Source organism: Mytilus galloprovincialis, chromosome 8 (assembly GCF_965363235.1).
Source record: "Mytilus galloprovincialis chromosome 8, xbMytGall1.hap1.1, whole genome shotgun sequence".
Lineage (NCBI taxonomy): Eukaryota > Metazoa > Mollusca > Bivalvia > Mytilida > Mytilidae > Mytilus > Mytilus galloprovincialis.
Window position 1 is genome coordinate 83,012,767 of NC_134845.1, and position 20,256 is coordinate 83,033,022.

Consider the following 20,256-nt stretch of genomic DNA (forward strand, 5'->3'; position numbering starts at 1 on the left):
ATGAATTGTATAAAGTTGTTAGTTTTCTTATTTGAATTGTTTGACATTTGTCATTTCTAGGTCTTTGAGGGAAGTGTTTTGCTCATTGTTGAAGGCCATATGTTACCGTATAGTTGCTAACCATTTGGCCTCTGATGGAGAGTTGTTTCATTACCACATCACCTAGTTTTAAATTAACTTTTAACAACTCATTTAATATTTATCAGCCTAAAGACTCAAGTCATTAATCTTGTGAACTTGTCAATGTTATTTATAATTTCCCCTCTATTTACATAATTATAAATTTATTTCACACAGTTTTAGTATATTTCATTGAAAAGTAGGGATATAATAAGATTCAAATATGGCCGCTGAAATTGCAAAAATAGATTACTATGGATTCATTTATTTTCATCGGTATTTATTTTTTGCGTGGATTTAGGAAATATTGTATTTCTTGTTGATGGTTTTACTAAAGTCCTCATATAATCCTATAGAAAATTTGTACTTCGTTGAATATTTAAATTCGTGGTTAACCTTTTACTTGGAAATCCATAAGAATTGATATCCTATGGATATTAATGAAACCACAGTATAAAGAATCAAGCATTCCATAATAAAAATACATGTACATGTAAATGACAAATGAACATGTAATTTGTAAATTTAGAAAGATCACTTGTGGTGTCAGAATTACATCATAAACATGTCCAAATTGAGGCATTTGTCTTAAAATGGTTACTTCTTACTTCACGTCAGAATTACATCATAAACATGTCCAAATTGAGGTATTTGTCTTAAAATTGTGACTTCTTACTTCACACATAGTTCTTGGACAAAATAAATATGCGCCCTTTGAAATTGAAAATCAAAAAGTTTTGATTCATATATACTTTTTTATTGCTATACATGTATTATTGAAAGCAAAATCTTTAATTATATTTAAAAAAATATATGCTTTGAGTCACAACATGAAGCTTCATGTCAAACACAGCAAATGAGTTCAACAGGGCTTCATATTGTGTCTAGCAGCTGATATTATACAAAATGAATATGCAGACATCCTGATAATCGACTTATCATTGTTATTGTTTATCTAATTTATACATGTTTCTTGTTTCTCGTTTTTTATATAGATTAGACCGTTGGTTTTTCCCGTTTGAATGATTTTACACTAGTAATTTTGGGGCCCTTTATAGCTTGTTGTTCGCTGTGACTGACATATAGATCATAAAATAATTCAATACACCAAAAATAGTTGACCTATTGCATATAGTATTAGAAAAAAAGACCAAAACTCAAAAACTTAACATTAACCACTGAACCATGAATATGAGGTCAAGGTCAGATGACACCTGCCAGCTAGACATGCACACCTTACAATCGTTCCATACACCAAATATATTAGACCTATTGCATACAATATAAGAAAAAAGACCAAAAACACAAAAACTTGGCTATAACCACTCAACCATGAAAATGAGGTCAAGGTCAGATGACACCTGCCAGCTAGACATGCACATCTTACAATCGTTCCATACACCAAATATAGTATACCTATTGCATACAGTATAAGAAAAACAGACCAAACCACAAACACTTAGCTATAACCACTCAACCATGAAAATTAGGTAATGGTCAGATGACACCTACAAGTTGGACGACGTACACCTTACAGTGCTTCCATACACCGAATATACTAGACCTATTGCTTATAGTATCTGAGATATGGACTTGACCACCAAAACTTAACCTTGATCACTGATCCATGATATGAGGTCGAGGTCAAGCGAAAACTGTCTGGTGGGCATGAGGAGCTTGTAAGGTACGCACATACCAAATATAGTTATCCTATTGCTTATAATAAGAGAGAATTTAACATTAGAAAAAATCTGAACTTTTTTTTTCAAGTAGTCACTGAACCATGAAAATGAGGTCAAGGACATTGGACATGTGACTGATGGAAACTTCGTAGCATGAGGCATCTATATACAAAGTATGAAGCATCCAGGTCTTCCACCTTTTAAAACATAAAGCTTTTTAAAGAAGATAGCTAACACCGCCGCCGCCAGATCACTATCCCTATATCGAGCTTTTTGTTGCAGGCTCTACAATAAATCAAGTGGCCCATGTTTAATTCCCAACAATGAGTTCAAATATAATGGTCAGAGCTAAACAATGTTTTGATGTATTTTTTTGACTGGTCAACTTGGGATCAAAACAATTTCACTTCACAAATTCAATACTGTGATTTCATTATTTTTCGTTGATTTCTTTGGGAACCAGGGAAACCACAAGTTAAAATTTTTAACGATTTACAAATTTTCCATCGTCTTGTATGCAGACTTTAGCAAAACCACTGATTTAGATATCAACAAAAGTGTAAGTTTTCCTCAATCCATGAAAATTGTTATCGACGAAATTAAATGAATCAACATTACATGTATGTCTTTATTTCAATAGTTATTTATAGAAATGCCATATTTTGGTTCTAGCTTCAAGACTTGCATTTTTACCAGTGTATTATATCATCATTATATCATAGGGTATTGAACTGATTGATATGTACTGACAACTTGAAGATTTATTAGTTACTATTTATTCATTTCATTACAGTTTACATGATATCCATAATTTGGGCCATTTTAAATGTTCAGCAAATGAGCAAGCAAGTTAAATGAACTGTTCAGAGTTATAACATGATTATAATGCAATTTGTTTCACTGGTTTACTAGGCCTATAGAAATCGATTTATTCAGAACAAGAATAAGTCCATAGAGTACACAGAGCCCCACTCACACTATCATTTTCAATGTTCAGAGGACTGTGAAATTGGGGTAAAAATGTTGGCAGTAAAATTATAAAGCTCATATCATAAGCAACATGTGTACTCAGTTTCAAGTTGATTGGACTTCAACTTCATCAAAAACATCTTGAACCTAAAGCCGGACAGACGAACAGATGTACTGACAAACAGACACACTAACCAGAAAACATAATACCCATAAAGGGCCATAAAAATTCAGAAGAGTATATACTTGTGCTGCATCATTTACACTCAAAGGGAGACTTACTTCAGCTTTCCTGATGTGCTGTTTCATTTCTTCTATTTTCTGTTCTATCTCTTGTTGATTGTTTTCCATCCCTGTTCCAGAGTCAGATCCCTAGAAATAAAACAACAATCTTATAAAATCTCTGATCCAACAGCTCTCAACAGATCTGAACCTGCATTTATGTTAGTGAATGATTCCAATTAATTCAAAGGTTTAAAAATCTTAAGCATTCTGGGTAATATTTTTCAAAGCAAAAGGAAAAGAAAAGGGTGTTATTAGTTCAAAATTGACCTTAACTATTAGTAAACCAACAATGGCAATACATATTTTTATTTTGGGATAGGGACAAGATAATCAGAACATTTTTTGTCTTATTGTTTTATTTTTTCTCTCTCTAAAAAACATATTTTTTATACTTCCTTCGAAAATCCCTTTTTCTTAAGCTAACAAAAATTTATCATTTTCTTTCTCTCCAAAAAATGGTTTCTTCCCATTTTGTTTTCTCCCAAAATCTTGTTTTCCTAATTTGCAAAATTAAATAATCCTTTTCTAACTAAACATCTCTTGTATCTATAGTTTCTTTAGTCATGACCATTACTTATCTTACCAAATCTCCTGCTGCCGTAGCCTCAAGGGCCTTGAGTGTTTTTTCATGGTCCCTGATGGTTTTGGTCTCCTTGGCTATTTTTGTGGCCCATTTCCTGGCCTCTTTATCAACTTGAAGGTCTGCACCATGTTCCTTGGATATTTTATTGCACTGGAATACACAAACAATAACATACAAATGTGCTCAAAATCACTCCAACCCGAAAATTTAATAAATAGCAGGTTAATGCACCATTCATACCATAATTTTACGAATAATGTATATTATAGAACTGTATAATTGACTTAACATGACAGTGCTCTAGCTAGAATTCAAAAGGGGCAGGGTGCCAGTGGAGGGCAGGGCACTTTTTTATGATAGGAGAAGGCACTGCTCATTTCTTTTGTCTACGTCCCTGCATGTATCACGAGTTCACATATTTTTTTACTGTATATATTGTCAATAAAGATGCATAAGTTGTTGTTATGATTATTTATTCTATAAAATTTGCGTAAGAAAAGTCATTCATACTACATGTTCATATACATGTAACATGGCAATACACATTCATACTATTAACCAAAAGAGGCAAAATAAACTTACTATTCTCCCCCACCCCCTCTCCTTCCAAAAAGAAAGAACATAAACTAAACATCTCATAGTTTACCATACATGTACATAACAGAGTAGTTGTATTTCAAAATTTTCATCTAGAGCTTGGCCCTCAAAACTTTTTTTTTTTGTTTGTGTTTAGGAATATATTATTTAGTGTAGCTTCATCATGTTCATTTGTGATGAGAGTTTAACTACACACTTCCACTTTTGTAAGTTGATAGCTTGACACCATTCAATTAATTAATTTATATATATTTCTTAATTGAGAATGTATAAAACATGGATTGCCAAAAGTATGATTATCAAAAATAAATTGCAATATATTTTTTTTTTGTATGTTCAAAGACAGTTAGTATCCTTAAGGTAACATTCTTATATAATTTTGTATTCAATTGGTTATTTTTTCCTACTTTTAGTGCTAGATAATATTTTAGGAGCACAATTTTGTAATAAGCTTTTTCAGGGGAAGTAACTCCAAAATTAATTTCCAACAAGTTTACGTCTGCTTGTCGCTCACAAGTTCAGATGGACCATGTTTCTGTGAAGGCAAAGTTGATTACTTCAATTCAATTCTAAATTCATGCAAGTCTTTATTCATACACTCTTCCAATGTGACTTGGAGATCGAAAAGAAAATGCCACATTCATCATATTTATGACAAAAAGGTACATTGTCTTAATTAAATTACCTAGTAATTAACACTTTTGAAGTCTTATCCACAATTATTGATTGTAATGACATGATTAACCTCGTTACCTGGGGGCAATCACCAGGTGTCATATATGTAATTTAACTTCTGATAAGAAATCGATGAAACAAAAGGCAATTTTACCAAAACGGCACAAGGGTTTTTCAGAAAACAGCGTCAGGGCAGAAGGGCGCGGCTGAGGGCACACAGGGCGCGGCTTAGGGCACCCAGGGCGCGGCGCCCTTCTATTTTGTGCTAACGAGACCACTGCATGACACAGATGATGTCTCACTTGCATACAATGTTATAAAGGGACATAACTGAAGAATGGTAAAAGTGATGCCACCCAAATAAGTACATGATCTGAGTTTTGTGGTTATAAGCAGTGTATTTAAGTTTAATAACATTTGGTAGATGCAAATTAAGCTAGAGAACAGAAACGAAAAATTATGCATTTTTTCCATTTTAACTTTTTCCAGTGTGTAGTGATAAGCATTTTGTGTATAATTTTCATAACATTTAGTTGAAGCAAACTAAGTTAAAGGATCGAACCAAATTTCTAGATATACAGATAAACAAGACTAAAACTTAATGCCCCCTATGGCTATGGTGGGGCATACACATAATATAAAAGGGCCCAATTCATTCACTAATTTTATTTGTATTGTTAATTAGATTTCTGTGTGGTTGTCTCAATAACCTTCTCTTCTTTGCATTCATTTGTATATAACTGTGGTTTATATTGTTTGAAGTAATGTGACTGCAGGAATGGCATTTAAATTTTTTAAAATAAAGCCCAGCCAATAATTTTGTAAGCTCAGTTACTAGGCATTCACTAATTTCCATCCCTGCCACCTCACTACAATCATATTTTTATGTGACCTACCTTATCGTTATGACATGGTTCAAACTGGTATTGCACTTTGTCTGTTAATATTTTATTACAATAAAGAAAGCACTGGTGATTAAAATTTCTGTCAATCTGAAAAATATATATAAAAATATCAACTTGCAGTATAAATTAAAACAAGAAGACATATGCCATGTAATAATGAAAAAAAAAGAAATCAAAATAAAAACTGACAAAGCCAAAAAAAAGTCTTTTCAAATCTATTTTTGCTATGTTGATTTACTTCTGCATTAGCAGATCCAGGGGGGGGGGGGGGGGGGGGTCCGGGGGTTGGAACCCCCCCTTTTTTGGCCAATCAATGCATTTGAATGGACCCCCCTTTACTCTTGGTTAAGAACCCCCCCCCCCCCCCCCCCTTTTTTTTAAATGGCTGGATCCGCCCCTGATCTGCATATGTAGAATGGATGCCTGTATATGACTTGTGTGGACTCTCTAATACTGAATTTTTGTGCAGTATTTATGTATATCTATGTGTCTGCCAAATAACAATGTTCCTGTTTCAAATCAGAAGCCTTGTCAGACATTGCCTTTTGTTATATTGGGTAATTAGTTCATTTAGCATTTCCCGACACAGTTCAATAATGTAAGATAAGTACTCACAACAATTTCTGAATTGACAGTAAGCAAAAATAAGGAGAATTAGTATGATTACCAAGAGACATGTACAACTCTCCACAACAGACCAAATGACACAGAAATTAACTACAGCTTGAAGTATGACCACCTTCAACAGTGAGCAAAGCAAAAATATACATATGCAATGGTATTTTCCACATTCTGACAAATTGTTCTATCATGAGCAAAGATATACTTACTAAATCAGCTTCAGTGAATATATTTTCACAAGCAGATTTTTCCTGAGTACTGACATCTAATGCAGCCTTCCCATAGGTCAGAAAATAATCTCTAATATGGTCATACATATCACCGTCTAATGTCTGAAAAAAAGAATAACAAATTGTAAAATTTATTCCTAGTTTTTAATTAAGCAGTTTTTTAAAACACATTCATGGTGTAGGGTTTTCAAAACCTTCTCAATTTTGAACTGTAAATAGTATATCTATATGCCTAATTAAAACTGAGAATGGAAATGGGGAATGATTCAAAGAGACAACAACTCGATCATAGAAAAAACAACAGCAGAAGATCACCAACAGGTCTTCAATGTAGCGAGAAATTCCAGTACCCGGACGGTCTTTCGGCTGGCCCCTAAACAAATATATATATTAGTTCAGTTACTATGTCTAATTGCATATTTTATCAAATCAATGTTTTTTACCTGACAGTGTTTTTCCCCAAGCCCTTAATGCACTACGGTCCTATAATTTCAAAGTATGGTCCTATCGGTCTTTTGGTGTTGTTTTTTTTAAATCTTGCAATTCTTTTTAAACTATTCTTCTGAAGATATGAATGCTTTCTTTTAAGGTAATTGCAATAAACATCAAGCTCTGAGAGTGTAGAATTTCACTCTATTAGTAGGTAATGAAAGATCAGATGGTTTATTTTAAAATATGTTAAATAATGTTATTCAATTTTAATTTGTAAGCAAACAAATAACAAACTACTATAAATTCAGAAATTATTGTGATTTTTTTTTTATTACAGCGAAAAATGAAACAGGGTAATAATCTCAATAATTTGAATTTGCATTTTGAATTTTTTTATCTATGAATTAAGGTGGTACCTAACACTACAGGGAGATAACTCTGTAAAGTCATCTAAACATTTTAATTACTTTCGGTTGTAAAGGGAATATTAAGCTTCTCAATGACTAAACTTGGTGTTTGTCAAACTGCTATATAACCAGTGTAATTTTTCAAAATTTTTGAAATTTTTGAATTTTTATTAAAGGTTCAAAGTTAATACTTTGTCAAAATTTTATGAAAATTAAACGAGACAAATTAATTTTAGTGAAAGTGTTGGGTACCACCTTAAACAGGATTTTTCTCAAAATCCATGATATCACAAAAATTAAAATCACATTTTAGTCTAAAATAACAAATTTGCAATAATAAATGCGTGCAATAATTTCTGAATTTTCAAGATTCTAGATTGCTTACGTCTATGAGATCGGGTAAATCCGTCGAGTAATACCGATGTTGATGAGCACTGCTTGCAGCTAAACATAATAAATATTCATTTCGTGAGTTTGTAGATTTGACTTCACATCCGTCTCGTCGGGTATTTAACTAAAATGGAGAAAAAGATTTAAAAAAATGTTTCAATATTCAACATTATGTAATAGATTTATTTGTGTATTGGGGTTATTTTATGTTTGTCTGAAATCAAGTGTGAAGCTACTTAAACTTAAACTCATTTGTACCTGTTTTTTGTTGGATACCAATTTTCATTGATCTGTGGATAAAGGTAAACTAAAAATTTAAATGCTAAATGAACAACAATTATCTAAAGGCCTTTATGCATAAATTCAAGAAAATAAGTACCAATGAAAATACATTCTGTTAATGTTTATTGACAGTCGGACATTGACCAGCGTCTCAAAATTTAAACTAGCATGTCTAAAGGCATAAGTTTTCTCTATTGAGTTGTTTTATATTTGTCATTTTTTTTCTGTTTTTTTATATTCTGAATCACTCAAATCCATCCCTAACAATTCATACAATCAAGCGTCAAAATGTCTTAACATTATCTTAACGACAAAAGTGGTAACAATTATGGACAAACTGTAATGGTTGGCATCTATGTCTGTTTAATAGCTATTTAATATGGGGTTTGCTCATTGTTGAAGGCTGTACAGTGACCTATAACTATTTGGTTTCTGGTGGAGAGTTGTCCCATTCATTAGCAATCATACTGATCTTCTTATTTTTATATTGGCATATCGTACAATAACTTTATATAGTTGATTGAACAATGAACATACCTTGGCACAATTTTTCTGTAAACTTGCAAGGGAAGTGAAAATTCCAGTAGATTTTCTTGATAATCTGAAAATATAAATAAGTACAAACACATTTAATGTTTCTTGTTCACAGATGTTAACTGTCTTGCATCAAGAGTTAGTGTTTGGTAAATGTTTAACTTACCAGTCGTTTATTAAGCCTAAGCAGCTTTTAATCTTGCACCATCATGGCATGAGCCAGAGTTTGATCAATGTAAGGCTTAACACTCACAAACATCACCAGGAGTCTGGGTGCCTTTAATTCAGTGGTTGTTGTTTGTTGATGTACCGGTATATATCATATTTGTTTTTCATTCATTATTTCGTACATAACCAGGCCTTTGGTTTTCTTGTTTGACTTGTTCAACATTTGCCATTTCGTGCCTTTTAAAGCAGACTAAGGATTTAACAATGGTTTTACACTAATTATATTTGGGGCCTTTTATAAATTGCTGTTCATTGTGACCAACAGCTCTGTGTTGAAGGCCTATAATGGTTTACTTTAATAAATTGTTACTTGGATAGAGAGTTGTCTAATTGGCACTCATACCACATCTTCCTATATCTATGGAATATGGGTTTGACTGAAGGCTGTAGTGACCTATAGTTTTGAATTTCAGTGTCAGAATCATAACACATCTTTTTCATATTAAAAATGTCTGACCTACCTGTCGTTTGCTTCAGCAGCTTTTTGTCTTGCATCATGGGTCAGTGTTTGGTCAATATTATAGGTTTTCTGTGATTTGACCATCTCATTCACTGTCTGACTGACTTCTTGTTGATAAGTCGTCAACTGTGGTACCATCTATAAATATACAAGAATTGAAATTATTATAATAACTATAATTTAATGAAATTAATCAAATTATACAAATATATAAGGGCTATTCCAGTAAAAATTATCCAGGGGGGGTGGAACGCCACTTATTTTTTGACCCCCCACCTATGGAAAAGATTAAAAAAATACACCCCCACCTAGAACATGTATTTTCTTCCAAGACCTCCTACCTAGAGAAAAAAAATAAAAGTTAGCTAGTTTTTTAAAGTATACAAAAATGTTGCATCCTGTCAAATAAATGTAAAATTTGTTAGTTTATCTATTTCAGTGCATCCAAAAAGAGGGGACCCCCTGGCCCCCCCCCCCCCCCTAAATCCGCCTCTGGTCTCAATGGCAATCATACCACATCTTTTTTATACTAGCTATGTTGCTATTAAAATATAAAATGAAACATGTAACAATGTTATGGAGCAGCAGACGACAGATGCAACATGACGGCAATAGCTCAGTGACCGAAGAAGGGGGGTGCGATTTTAATTATGGCCCATTTTATTTTTAAAACTGTCAATAACATTTTCAGGTACGACATATTCTTCAGGTGGGGAAACTGGTTGGCACCAACCATTTGATGTTTCAGAGTTTAGTTTGAGCCATAAAATATTTTTGGTAGGCACAATGTAATTCTTTTTTTATTTTTTGTATTTCTTATATACATTTTTTTTTCAATAGGCAAATGTTGAGGAAGATGATATACTCTCCTGTGTAACAAGGCCATATTTTCCCGCAAAAATTAGGCCATTTTTTTCCTTCAATACCACCCACGCAACATGCGCAATAAAAATCTAATTGTCTGTGCCAAATATAAATATTTTTTATGGACTGCATAGTTTGGATGTCACCCACACATATTTTTTTGTGGGGAGACAGTATACAAGGGAGAGGGTTCTTGAAGTTGTTATAAACTGTATGCAATAAAATATTATTTGGGACAAAAATTGCAAAGAATTTATTAAGGACATATTCTTTGCAAGGAAAGAGATTTAAGTACAGCAAATTCTGCCATTTCAATTTCAATGAATATACAATAACTTCTTCCAACCGCAACAATATTTAAGTTAACCTTTATTTACAATGTTTAAACTGGTACTGTTGCCTTGTTCATGTTCATGTTGGTTTTTTTTACATTAAATTTGGGTCTTCGTCGATACCAATTTTACCATACTTATTCCAGACGTTCCGTATCAGAGGACATTTCAGGCAATTCCTCTGCACTTCTTGTATCATTATATCTTCATCACGGTGACAAGAATAACAGTATAGAGTACCATTAATTCATAGAACAAAACAACAAATCGCTGAAGAAGTCATGTTTACAAAATGTCAAAATGAGCCAAAGACCAAAAAATGACAAGGACAGTTAAGCGTCTTTTATGGAGACAAAAACTATATTCCTAAAAAGTCTTTGGGGTTCTTCAATCGAAATAATAGCAAGCTAAACTGAATGAGATTATTATAAGGGCTAAATCTCGTCTGTACTAGCCAAATTTAACAAATTTAAAGTTGTTTATAAAAAAAATATATATCATGAATGATGGTTAATTACGTTTTTCGGGTTATCAGTTAGACCGCATGGTTTTATTATTACAATAGGAAAACACCCGAGACGTGAAATCGCATGGTTCTATTATCATAGGTAAACATCCGAGACGTCCCAAAAATATATAGGTGCTCCTATTATTGGAGGAACATTACACAGTTGTGTACACACACATGGCGGCATGGAACACGATCGGAAATTCATTTGACGATATCTAAACGTTTCGAAACGAAGTGTAAAGTATCTTGCGCCACGTGGGCGCTTACATTTGTCAATGTATGCGCCATTTCTTGTCAATATGCGCTATAGGCGCAGGGGGCACGTCTTCCCGATCACTGGTTTGACAAGAACACAAACGGACGCTTAAAATTAGTGGTCTGCCAACTTAATTTGCAGTCGGATGACCTTTACAGGAGAATCTTCCTTCATAACAGGGGGAACAATATGTTTAACCTATCATTCAGAAACCCCCCACCAACAGAAATGAATTTAAATCGGGACCACCACCCTCCAGAATACAATTATGTTGATAACCCCCCACCTATGGAAAAAAATATCGTCGGCGTTCCGCCCCTCCTAGCTAAATTTTACTGGAATAGCCCTAATATTATAGTTTAATAGTATTTGAAATTTTTTGTGGATTGTGGAAATGATGTATTTTGTTTTTGTTTTTTTATTTAATGGTTTTGAGAAAGTCTGCAGTGCATACATACAATCCTATCCAAGATTTTTTCTTAAGTTTGCATGCTTGAGGAGAAGACATTTAAAGAAAGAGTTCCAAACAAAAGACGAAATGTCCATGAAACTTCAAAAATAAAAAGAAGTGTCTGAGGAAAAGGGTGCTACTGCTCATTAGCTTGCTTTTCAAATGAATGGACAGAAGGATGGACAGTCAAGGGATAACACTTAATGTCCCTTCACCTTGCGGCAGGAAAATAAAATATTCCAATGCAGATTTCTGAAAAAAAAAACCATGAAAATCAAATGTTGAAAAAATAACTGATGCATGTTGAATGCTAAGCCTAAAACACATTTGAGGGGAGTCATAATTCCTTATAATATATATTGTTTTATATTGATATATATATTAGTTTATCAAAGTCATCAGTGAAACAAAAAATTTTAACCTGAAGCAGGATGATCGAATGAATGGACAGACGAACGAACAAAAGAACGGACAAACGGAGGCACAGATCAGAAAACATAATGCCCCTCTACTATCGTAGGTGGAGCATAAAAATTCTCAAAAGAAATATATATGCTTCAAAAACAAACTTTCCATACAAAATCATAAATTATACCACGTAACCAGTTCATAAATATATAGCAATAAATCAGCATAAAACCAATTAAAATATATTTCAAAAAATATTTCTTTCACTCCAATTTTTCATTCTTCTTCTGATATCTTTATTTACTTTTTAACAGATAAACTTTTACTCTAGCTTAAAATGACTTCCATTTCCTTAATTAAACAAACAAAAATAAATTACGTTTTGCCCCAAGGTTTATAATACCATAAGAAGCTTATCTAATATAAGCTCTTCCTGATTCCTTACTTAAAAATTTTTTTCACTTTTTAAGCCAAGGTTATTTTTAAATGTCTTGTCACAGCCTCTCATAAATCATATATTTTATGAAAATAACGCTTAGTAAATTTCTTATTTAGGATGTTCTTTCTGGATAAACTTTCATAAGAATAAAGAATTATTATTATTATTGTATAGCAATATAATATTTCCCACAGAAAGTAACCAAAAGTTAGCGTGCAATAAATTCTATTATTGCACTAGTGCAATAAGTATTATTATTATTATTATTATTATCATCATTGCATTCAAACTTAATTATTTCAAAGACACTGATGAATAAATATCCAAAACATGAAGAGCTCTATAACGATCTGAAGAATCTTGTGTAAAATTTATCAAGCTTAATTTTCTAATCATTTTAATGTATCATTTCTAGGCTGATAGTCTTTTTTGTGTCCCTGGATTGCTGCCTTGTTGACAAAATCCCCAGATCTCCATCGACCAGCCTTTGAAAGTGAGCTGTTAGGCCAGCTTATAAAGTAAATGGACAGAAAGTCACAAGACAAAAAGTCACAGGACATAAAGTCACAAATTTGGTAGGACAAAAGGTCACAGGACAAAAAGTCACAAATAATTTGTTGACAATTGTTTGAATATTTAAGAGAAATATCTTGAAATATTTACTTTTTAATACATATATTCATATCAAAGTTTAGGAAATGTGTCATTATACTTGAAAAATCAAGATTTATTTAATTTTAATCATGCAAAAGATATATTTCTTGGCACCATGAACCCATTTAAGTGCCAAGCCACTTTGACATTTTGATTTTTTTAACAATTATTTGATCATCTTTTATATTTTTTTTTATAAATTGTGTTTACAAAGTTGGTTTATATATGTATAGTTCAAGAAAATACAAAAATATTTTTGTAGAAATAAGCGTTTTTTCTTGAAAGAAAATAATCAGAAAAAAAGAATTATGACTTTTTGTCCTGTGACTTATTCAGCCTTACCTTTTTATAACATTGTATTTTTGCAGATTTGAGAGGTTTCAAAGGCTCAGCTATTTTCTCCATGTATATTTCTGATGCCTGAAGCCGAGCCTTGGCGAGTCTTTCTGTCTCTTCCAGGATTGTCCTCCATACTCCCAAAGCTGTTCTGAAAGATATAATGGAAAAATTAAACTTACCATTTTTGTTTTAAATTGACTTTCTTCTATTTCTTTCTCTAAATTGGACCTGTATTAGAATCTCAGTCACGATTTTCAAACAATCTAAGTTTGAAACAAATTTTGACTGAACTGCAAACTCTAATACATCAATTTGCAATACTCAGTGACTCTGAACAGTCATGAATTCAAGACTTAACTATATTTATATAAAATCAGATTACTTGCACTTATGATGTGTTAATTATCATTAAAATTTATGACAAAAATTGCGCTTTTTGCTATTTTCTACTTGTTTAGATTATTCTCTTCAAATAATTTTCACTTTGTCTATGCAATCAACCCTGAAGGGTATTCTAAAGTGGATTCAAATGAAGATATTATCATTTTTCCAATACAATATTACACAGATATCAAAACTAAATAAATAATATTAACAATTAAAAGCTATTAAAAAGCTGTATTACAGACTAAACTCATCTAGAACACTCATAATTTCTAACTTAAATTCATAAAATAACAATTAAGGGTGAAAAACAAACCTTTATATGTGCTTGTGATAAAATAACTTTTTATTAAATGGCTTTGAACTTAATGTGTACACATAAGAAACCTTGACATAAAATTTAACGCAAGGATAAATTCTATTAAAATAAAGTGAAAATGACACCAAAAATTAAAAAAATAGAAAACAACTTTCTATTCAACCAACAAGTATTAGTAAATCATAAAAAAATGTTATCATGTGAATTAGAAATTAAATAAACATTTTCATTTCGGACTTAAGTGCTTACCTTCCAGATGAAGACCTTCAAATAGGAAATAAAATAAATTGAAAATTTAAAAAAAAAAAACAATGCTTCAATCAGCTGGGTCTGCCATAAAAATACCACATGAGTTTTTTTTTTAAATTTTAAGCCAAGATATCTATTTCTATACTCATGTATCTATATCAGGTTTAACTTTTGTTGTCAAATTGCTGATTATTCTTTCGTTTCATGTTTAAAAGATGGCATATGGCATAGAGTCTGTATAACTATCAAAGCTAAAAAAAACAATACTTCATTTTAATTTTTAATAATCCACAAAGATATCTACATTAATTCTGGTTTATTTCTATGTCAAATTGCTGTGTTATTGATGTTTGCTGAACTTCTTTGTTTATACATAAAGAGAATACTTATGTATTTAAAATTCCACTCAATCTTTAGCAAAGATGTCATTTTTGGTTTTATCTTCAAATTGCTGTCTCATATAATCATTTTTTAAACTAAATTTTGTCATGTATTTATTAGAACCTTATTGCATTCCAGAAAGTCCAAGACAAAGAAGATGTCACTTTAAAACACACACGTGAAGTCGGGGACACAGAGTGCACGAGAAAAAAACCTGTGTATAACATGTATATTATATATGTTACTTTACTTAAATTACTTAGAGATCAAAAGGCCAGATAAAGGAACAAATTAGACTGCATGTTATATGTCAAAATTATTAGTAAAAGACCATTACTATTTCATCAATTTCGCACCTCCATGACAACTGATTACAGATTTATTGCATGTTATTATGACATCAGCTTATGTCAGCCTTAAGTCGTAACACCTGTTTACACCTGGATAACATTGCAGGTAACAACTTATACCAAGGACATTGGTGTACTAATAATGTACCATATGTCATAATACTCAAATCAATTTTACTAACAAGATGTATATGGTCTATTGGTTTATGAATCGAAAAATGAAGATTTTCATATGTCAAAAAAGGGGGGGGGGGGGAAATTGGTTTCAAATACATACTGGTATGTCATTATACTCAAATGAAATTTACTAACAAGATCGATGTTTATAATTGGTCTATGAATGGAAAAATGGAAAATAAAAAAAGGGGAGAAATTGGTTTCAAATATGTCATAATACTCAAATGAAATTTACTAACAAGATGTTTATAATTGGTCTATAAATGGAAAATTGAAAATTGAAAAATGTCAAAAAAAGGGGAAATTTGTTTCAAAATTGGTAACAACTTATATCAAGGACATCAGTGTACTTATAATATACCATATGTCATAATAGTCAAATGAATTTTACTAACAAGGTATATATGGTCTATTGGTCTTAAATGGGAAAATGTCAAAAAAGGGTGAGGGTTATCATGGACATTGGTGTACTTATAATATACCATATGTCATAATAGTCAAATGAATTTTATTAACAAGGTTTATATGGTCTATTGGTCTGTGAATGGAAAATTGCAGATATCTATTTACCAAAAAAAGGGGGGATGGTTTAAAATTCACGTGCTACATATTCAAATGATTATTTAAAAGTTTTTTTGGAAGACCTAAAACCTTGTTAAAGCTTTTTAAAAAGTACTTTAACACATGAGGCTTAAATTGAGTATTCTAAAATTGAGAAAAAAATATCTCTCAAGCATGGAAAATTTCAGACATTATACATAATGCTTAGAAGTATTTAATTTTGGTGCACATTGGGAAGGACTTCTGCATTTTCGCTTTAAATGTGGGGTGTTTATAATTTATGTAAATGGCGCCAGTATCAGAGCTCCAGATAAGCTGCATATTTGCGTGATCACGCAATACAAATAACTAAAAACACAATACAATTGCCCATTGCAGGGTTCAATAACCCAATTAATTCAACAGAAAACCCAATTATATGCCAAAACCATGAGTTTTCAACGCTTTTATTCTCTATCGTTTGCGTTATTTACCCTTATCAGTTTATAGTTTTCACGTAATTCTATCTTTATAATATTCATAATTGGAAATGTCCTTTCGTTCTTAAAATAGAGCCCTGCATCAAGTAGCTGAAATGGGTCCCCGTTGGAATTTTCTGTTGCTCAAAAGGTACACATGTTTATGAAACATTTAGATCTTCTCTGCGTTTATCAAATTAGCGTGTATCATGTTGTCATATTTTTTTCAAATTTCTCGGGATTAATTATCATAACATACAATCAATTAAAACCAAAGTTAATGTCCGTTAAAAATATTGAATAGAAGCATGTTTTCAGCTTCTTTTGAATAGCTGAGGGAAAGTTATGATGATAAAAAGACTCAGCTGTTTTTAGGAAGGGTCCATCGAATTCACGGGCATACATGTTTGCGTACCTTAACGAGAACATTGCTAATAACGTCAAAGAAAAAAATAAAATAGCCTTGCCAGACGTCATAATTATTTGGACTAATAATAATAATGGGGTTTCGTCAAAAACGAAATCAGATGGAAGAAGTGAAAAGCCAAATCAACCATGACATGATATGTAGTTTGAAAACATTTCTAATAAGGGACAACTTAACCCAGATTTATGTAAATTGAATTAAACAAAAACATTCAAATATAATTTTAGTTTATATACTATTTTTTCATTTTAGTTGAGTGAATACGCATATCTGTTTTTTACAGTTTATGAAAGTTGTGAGAAAATACAAAACTGCCTGGCAGAACGTTTGAAACGGGACACAAATTAAACGTACAATTGCTCGTCAGTGAATAAAACAGCTACATGTAACACATATACAAAGAAAGACACATATACATTGAAGATGGAAAAATATTCAATATTGTGTTGATGAAAAAACCCAGCACACTAAGGAGCTTGGTGGTGAAAAACCCACTTTGATATTTGCTTGAGGGGTGAATTAAAATTGATAATGCAATTCAAAAACTTTATCACCCAATTAAATAAGAAAATGGTGGGTAAAAACCCCAATTTCTGAATTGTTATCTGGAGCTCTGCAGTATGGTGCAAACAAAACAACAAAGGTGCTAAAAATTCATGTTCTGCGCCATAAATCTTTTTTATATGACAATGAGAAACCATCATTGCTATTATTTCTATATGATTTTTATAGCCAATCGTTATCATAATTAAAGTCAAGTTTAACAGATCACTATCTTTGTCTTGTCTTGAAAACTGTACAATACCCAATATATTTTATCATGTTGATAGAAACTATTCATATTGCACAATAAATAATTTGAAAAATATATTTTTATATTTCAGTATTCAGAAAAGGCTATTAAATTTCTCAATTGAATTGTTTCATATTTTTCATGTCAGGGCCTTTTAAAGCAAACTATACGGTACAGGTTTTTCTCCTTTTTAAAGGCTGTACTGTGAGTGAGTTCCCTATAATTGTTAGTTATCTAAATTCACTTAATTTTAAAAGAGGGACGAAAGATACCAAAGGGACAGTCAAAGTCATAAATCTAAAACAAACTGACAACGCCATGGCCAAAAATGAAAAAGACAAACAAACACCAGCAAACATGACACAACATAGAAAACTAAAGAATAAACAACACAAACCCCACCAAAAAACTAGGGGTGATCTCAGGTGCTCCGGAAGGGTAAGCAGATCCTGCTCCACATGTGGCACCTTTAATTTAGGTGCATAGTTGTCTGATTGGCTATCATACCATATCTCCTTATCTTTATTTAGGCCTGATTTATTCTTAAAATAATGTATGGCATTGCCCCAACCAACAGAACCTACAGAAAAACAGACTTTTCCTTGAGACAGGCATGTTATGTCCTGATAGCTTACATATTTGTGGACATTGTATGGCATTGCCCCAACCAACAGTGCCTACAGAAAAACAGGCTTTTCCTTGAGACAGGCATGTTATGTCCTGATAGCTTACATATTTGTGGACATTGTATGGCATTGCCCCAACCAACAGTGCCTACAGAAAAACAGGCTTTTCCTTGACACAGGCATGTTATGTCCTGATAGCTTACATATTTGTGGACATTGTATGGCATTGCCCCAACCAACAGTGCCTACAGAAAAACAGGCTTTTCCTTGAGACAGACATGTTATGTCCTGATAGCTTACATATTTGTGGACATTGTATGGCATTGCCCCAACCAACAGTGCCTACAGAAAAACAGGCTTTTCCTTGAGACAGGCATGTTATGTCCTGATAGCTTACATATTTGTGGACATTGTATGGCATTGCCCCAACCAACAGTGCCTACAGAAAAACAGGCTTTTCCTTGAGACAGGCATGTTATGTCCTGATAGCTTACATATTTGTGGACATTGTATGGCATTGCCCCAACCAACAGTCCCTACAGAAAAACAGGCTTTTCCTTGAGACAGACATGTTATGTCCTGATAGCTTACATATTTGTGGACATTGTATGGCATTGCCCCAACCAACAGTGCCTACAGAAAAACAGGCTTTTCCTTGACACAGGCATGTTATGTCCTGATAGCTTACATATTTGTGGACATTGTATGGCATTGCCCCAACCAACAGTGCCTACAGAAAAACAGGCTTTTCCTTGAGACAGGCATGTTATGTCCTGATAGCTTACATATTTGTGGACATTGTATGGCATTGCCCCAACCAACAGTGCCTACAGAAAAACAGGCTTTTCCTTGAGACAGGCATGTTATGTCCTGATAGCTTACATATTTGTGGACATTGTATGGCATTGCCCCAACCAACAGTGCCTACAGAAAAACAGGCTTTTTCTTGAGACAGGCATGTTATGTCCTGATAGCTTACATATTTGTGGACATTGTATGGCATTGCCCCAACCAACAGTTCCTACAGAAAAACAGGCTTTTCCTTGAGACAGGCATGTTATGTCCTGATAGCTTACATATTTGTGGACATTGTATGGCATTGCCCCAACCAACAGTACCTACAGAAAAACAGGCTTTTCCTTGAGACAGGCATGTTATGTCCTGATAGCTTACATATTTGTGGACATTGTATGGCATTGCCCCAACCAACAGTACCTACAGAAAAACAGGCTTTTCCTTGAGACAGGCATGTTATGTCCTGATAGCTTACATATTTGTGGATATTGTATGCATTTCTCCTTGCTTTCTTATTCATCATAACAACCTTGGAAGACAAAAGTCCAAAAGTACTCAGGGAAGTTACTTGAAGCTTTAGTTCAGAGCTAATTACATCTCATAAATAAATGATGTTTTCCCAGACTAAATTATCTCTCTGTATACGTTAGTGTTGTAACAATTATCTATTCCATGTCAGAAAACCATTTATTTATCTATGAGAGCTAAGACAATTGTATTAATATTGATCAACTTTTAAATAATCAAGATGAACTGAAATTTAATTATCATGCCGAAGCTTAGACATTTGAACTTGTTTCTAAATGGGTCTTATCTCTTTAAATCTAAATAAGGTGTGGAATCATATGAGCAGGAATAAGACAACTAAGACTAATCCACCAAAAACTGAACAATATGGGTAAATTAGCAACGATAGTTCCCCCTGGAAAATTTAAGAACTGTTACCAGCACAAGTTGGTTGACCATTATCATGATTATTGAATATAATATAGATGATTACAGATACTAATAATACCAATTGTAATAATCATAACCATGTCCTTCTATTCCCTTAATGTGATCTACTGAATAAGGCATTTCAA

The 20,256-nt window shown here is 32.6% G+C and overlaps 1 protein-coding gene across 6 annotated transcripts in view; it reads right to left on the bottom strand.

The window, feature by feature from the left end:
• LOC143042689 (F-BAR and double SH3 domains protein 2-like) overlaps positions 1-20,256 on the bottom strand; it is a 65,525-nt gene that overhangs the window by 27,581 nt on the left and 17,688 nt on the right. For all 6 annotated transcript variants that reach the window (XM_076215133.1, XM_076215131.1, XM_076215128.1 and 3 more), the window contains exons 5-12: positions 13,658-13,802; positions 9,402-9,538; positions 8,716-8,779; positions 7,892-8,020; positions 6,647-6,769; positions 5,808-5,903; positions 3,640-3,789; positions 3,054-3,143 (exon numbers count right to left, since the gene is read on the bottom strand). In XM_076215133.1, the coding sequence (XP_076071248.1) occupies positions 3,054-3,143; positions 3,640-3,789; positions 5,808-5,903; positions 6,647-6,769; positions 7,892-8,020; positions 8,716-8,779; positions 9,402-9,538; positions 13,658-13,802 (934 nt within the window). The remainder of the gene's footprint in view (positions 1-3,053; positions 3,144-3,639; positions 3,790-5,807; positions 5,904-6,646; positions 6,770-7,891; positions 8,021-8,715; positions 8,780-9,401; positions 9,539-13,657; positions 13,803-20,256) is intronic.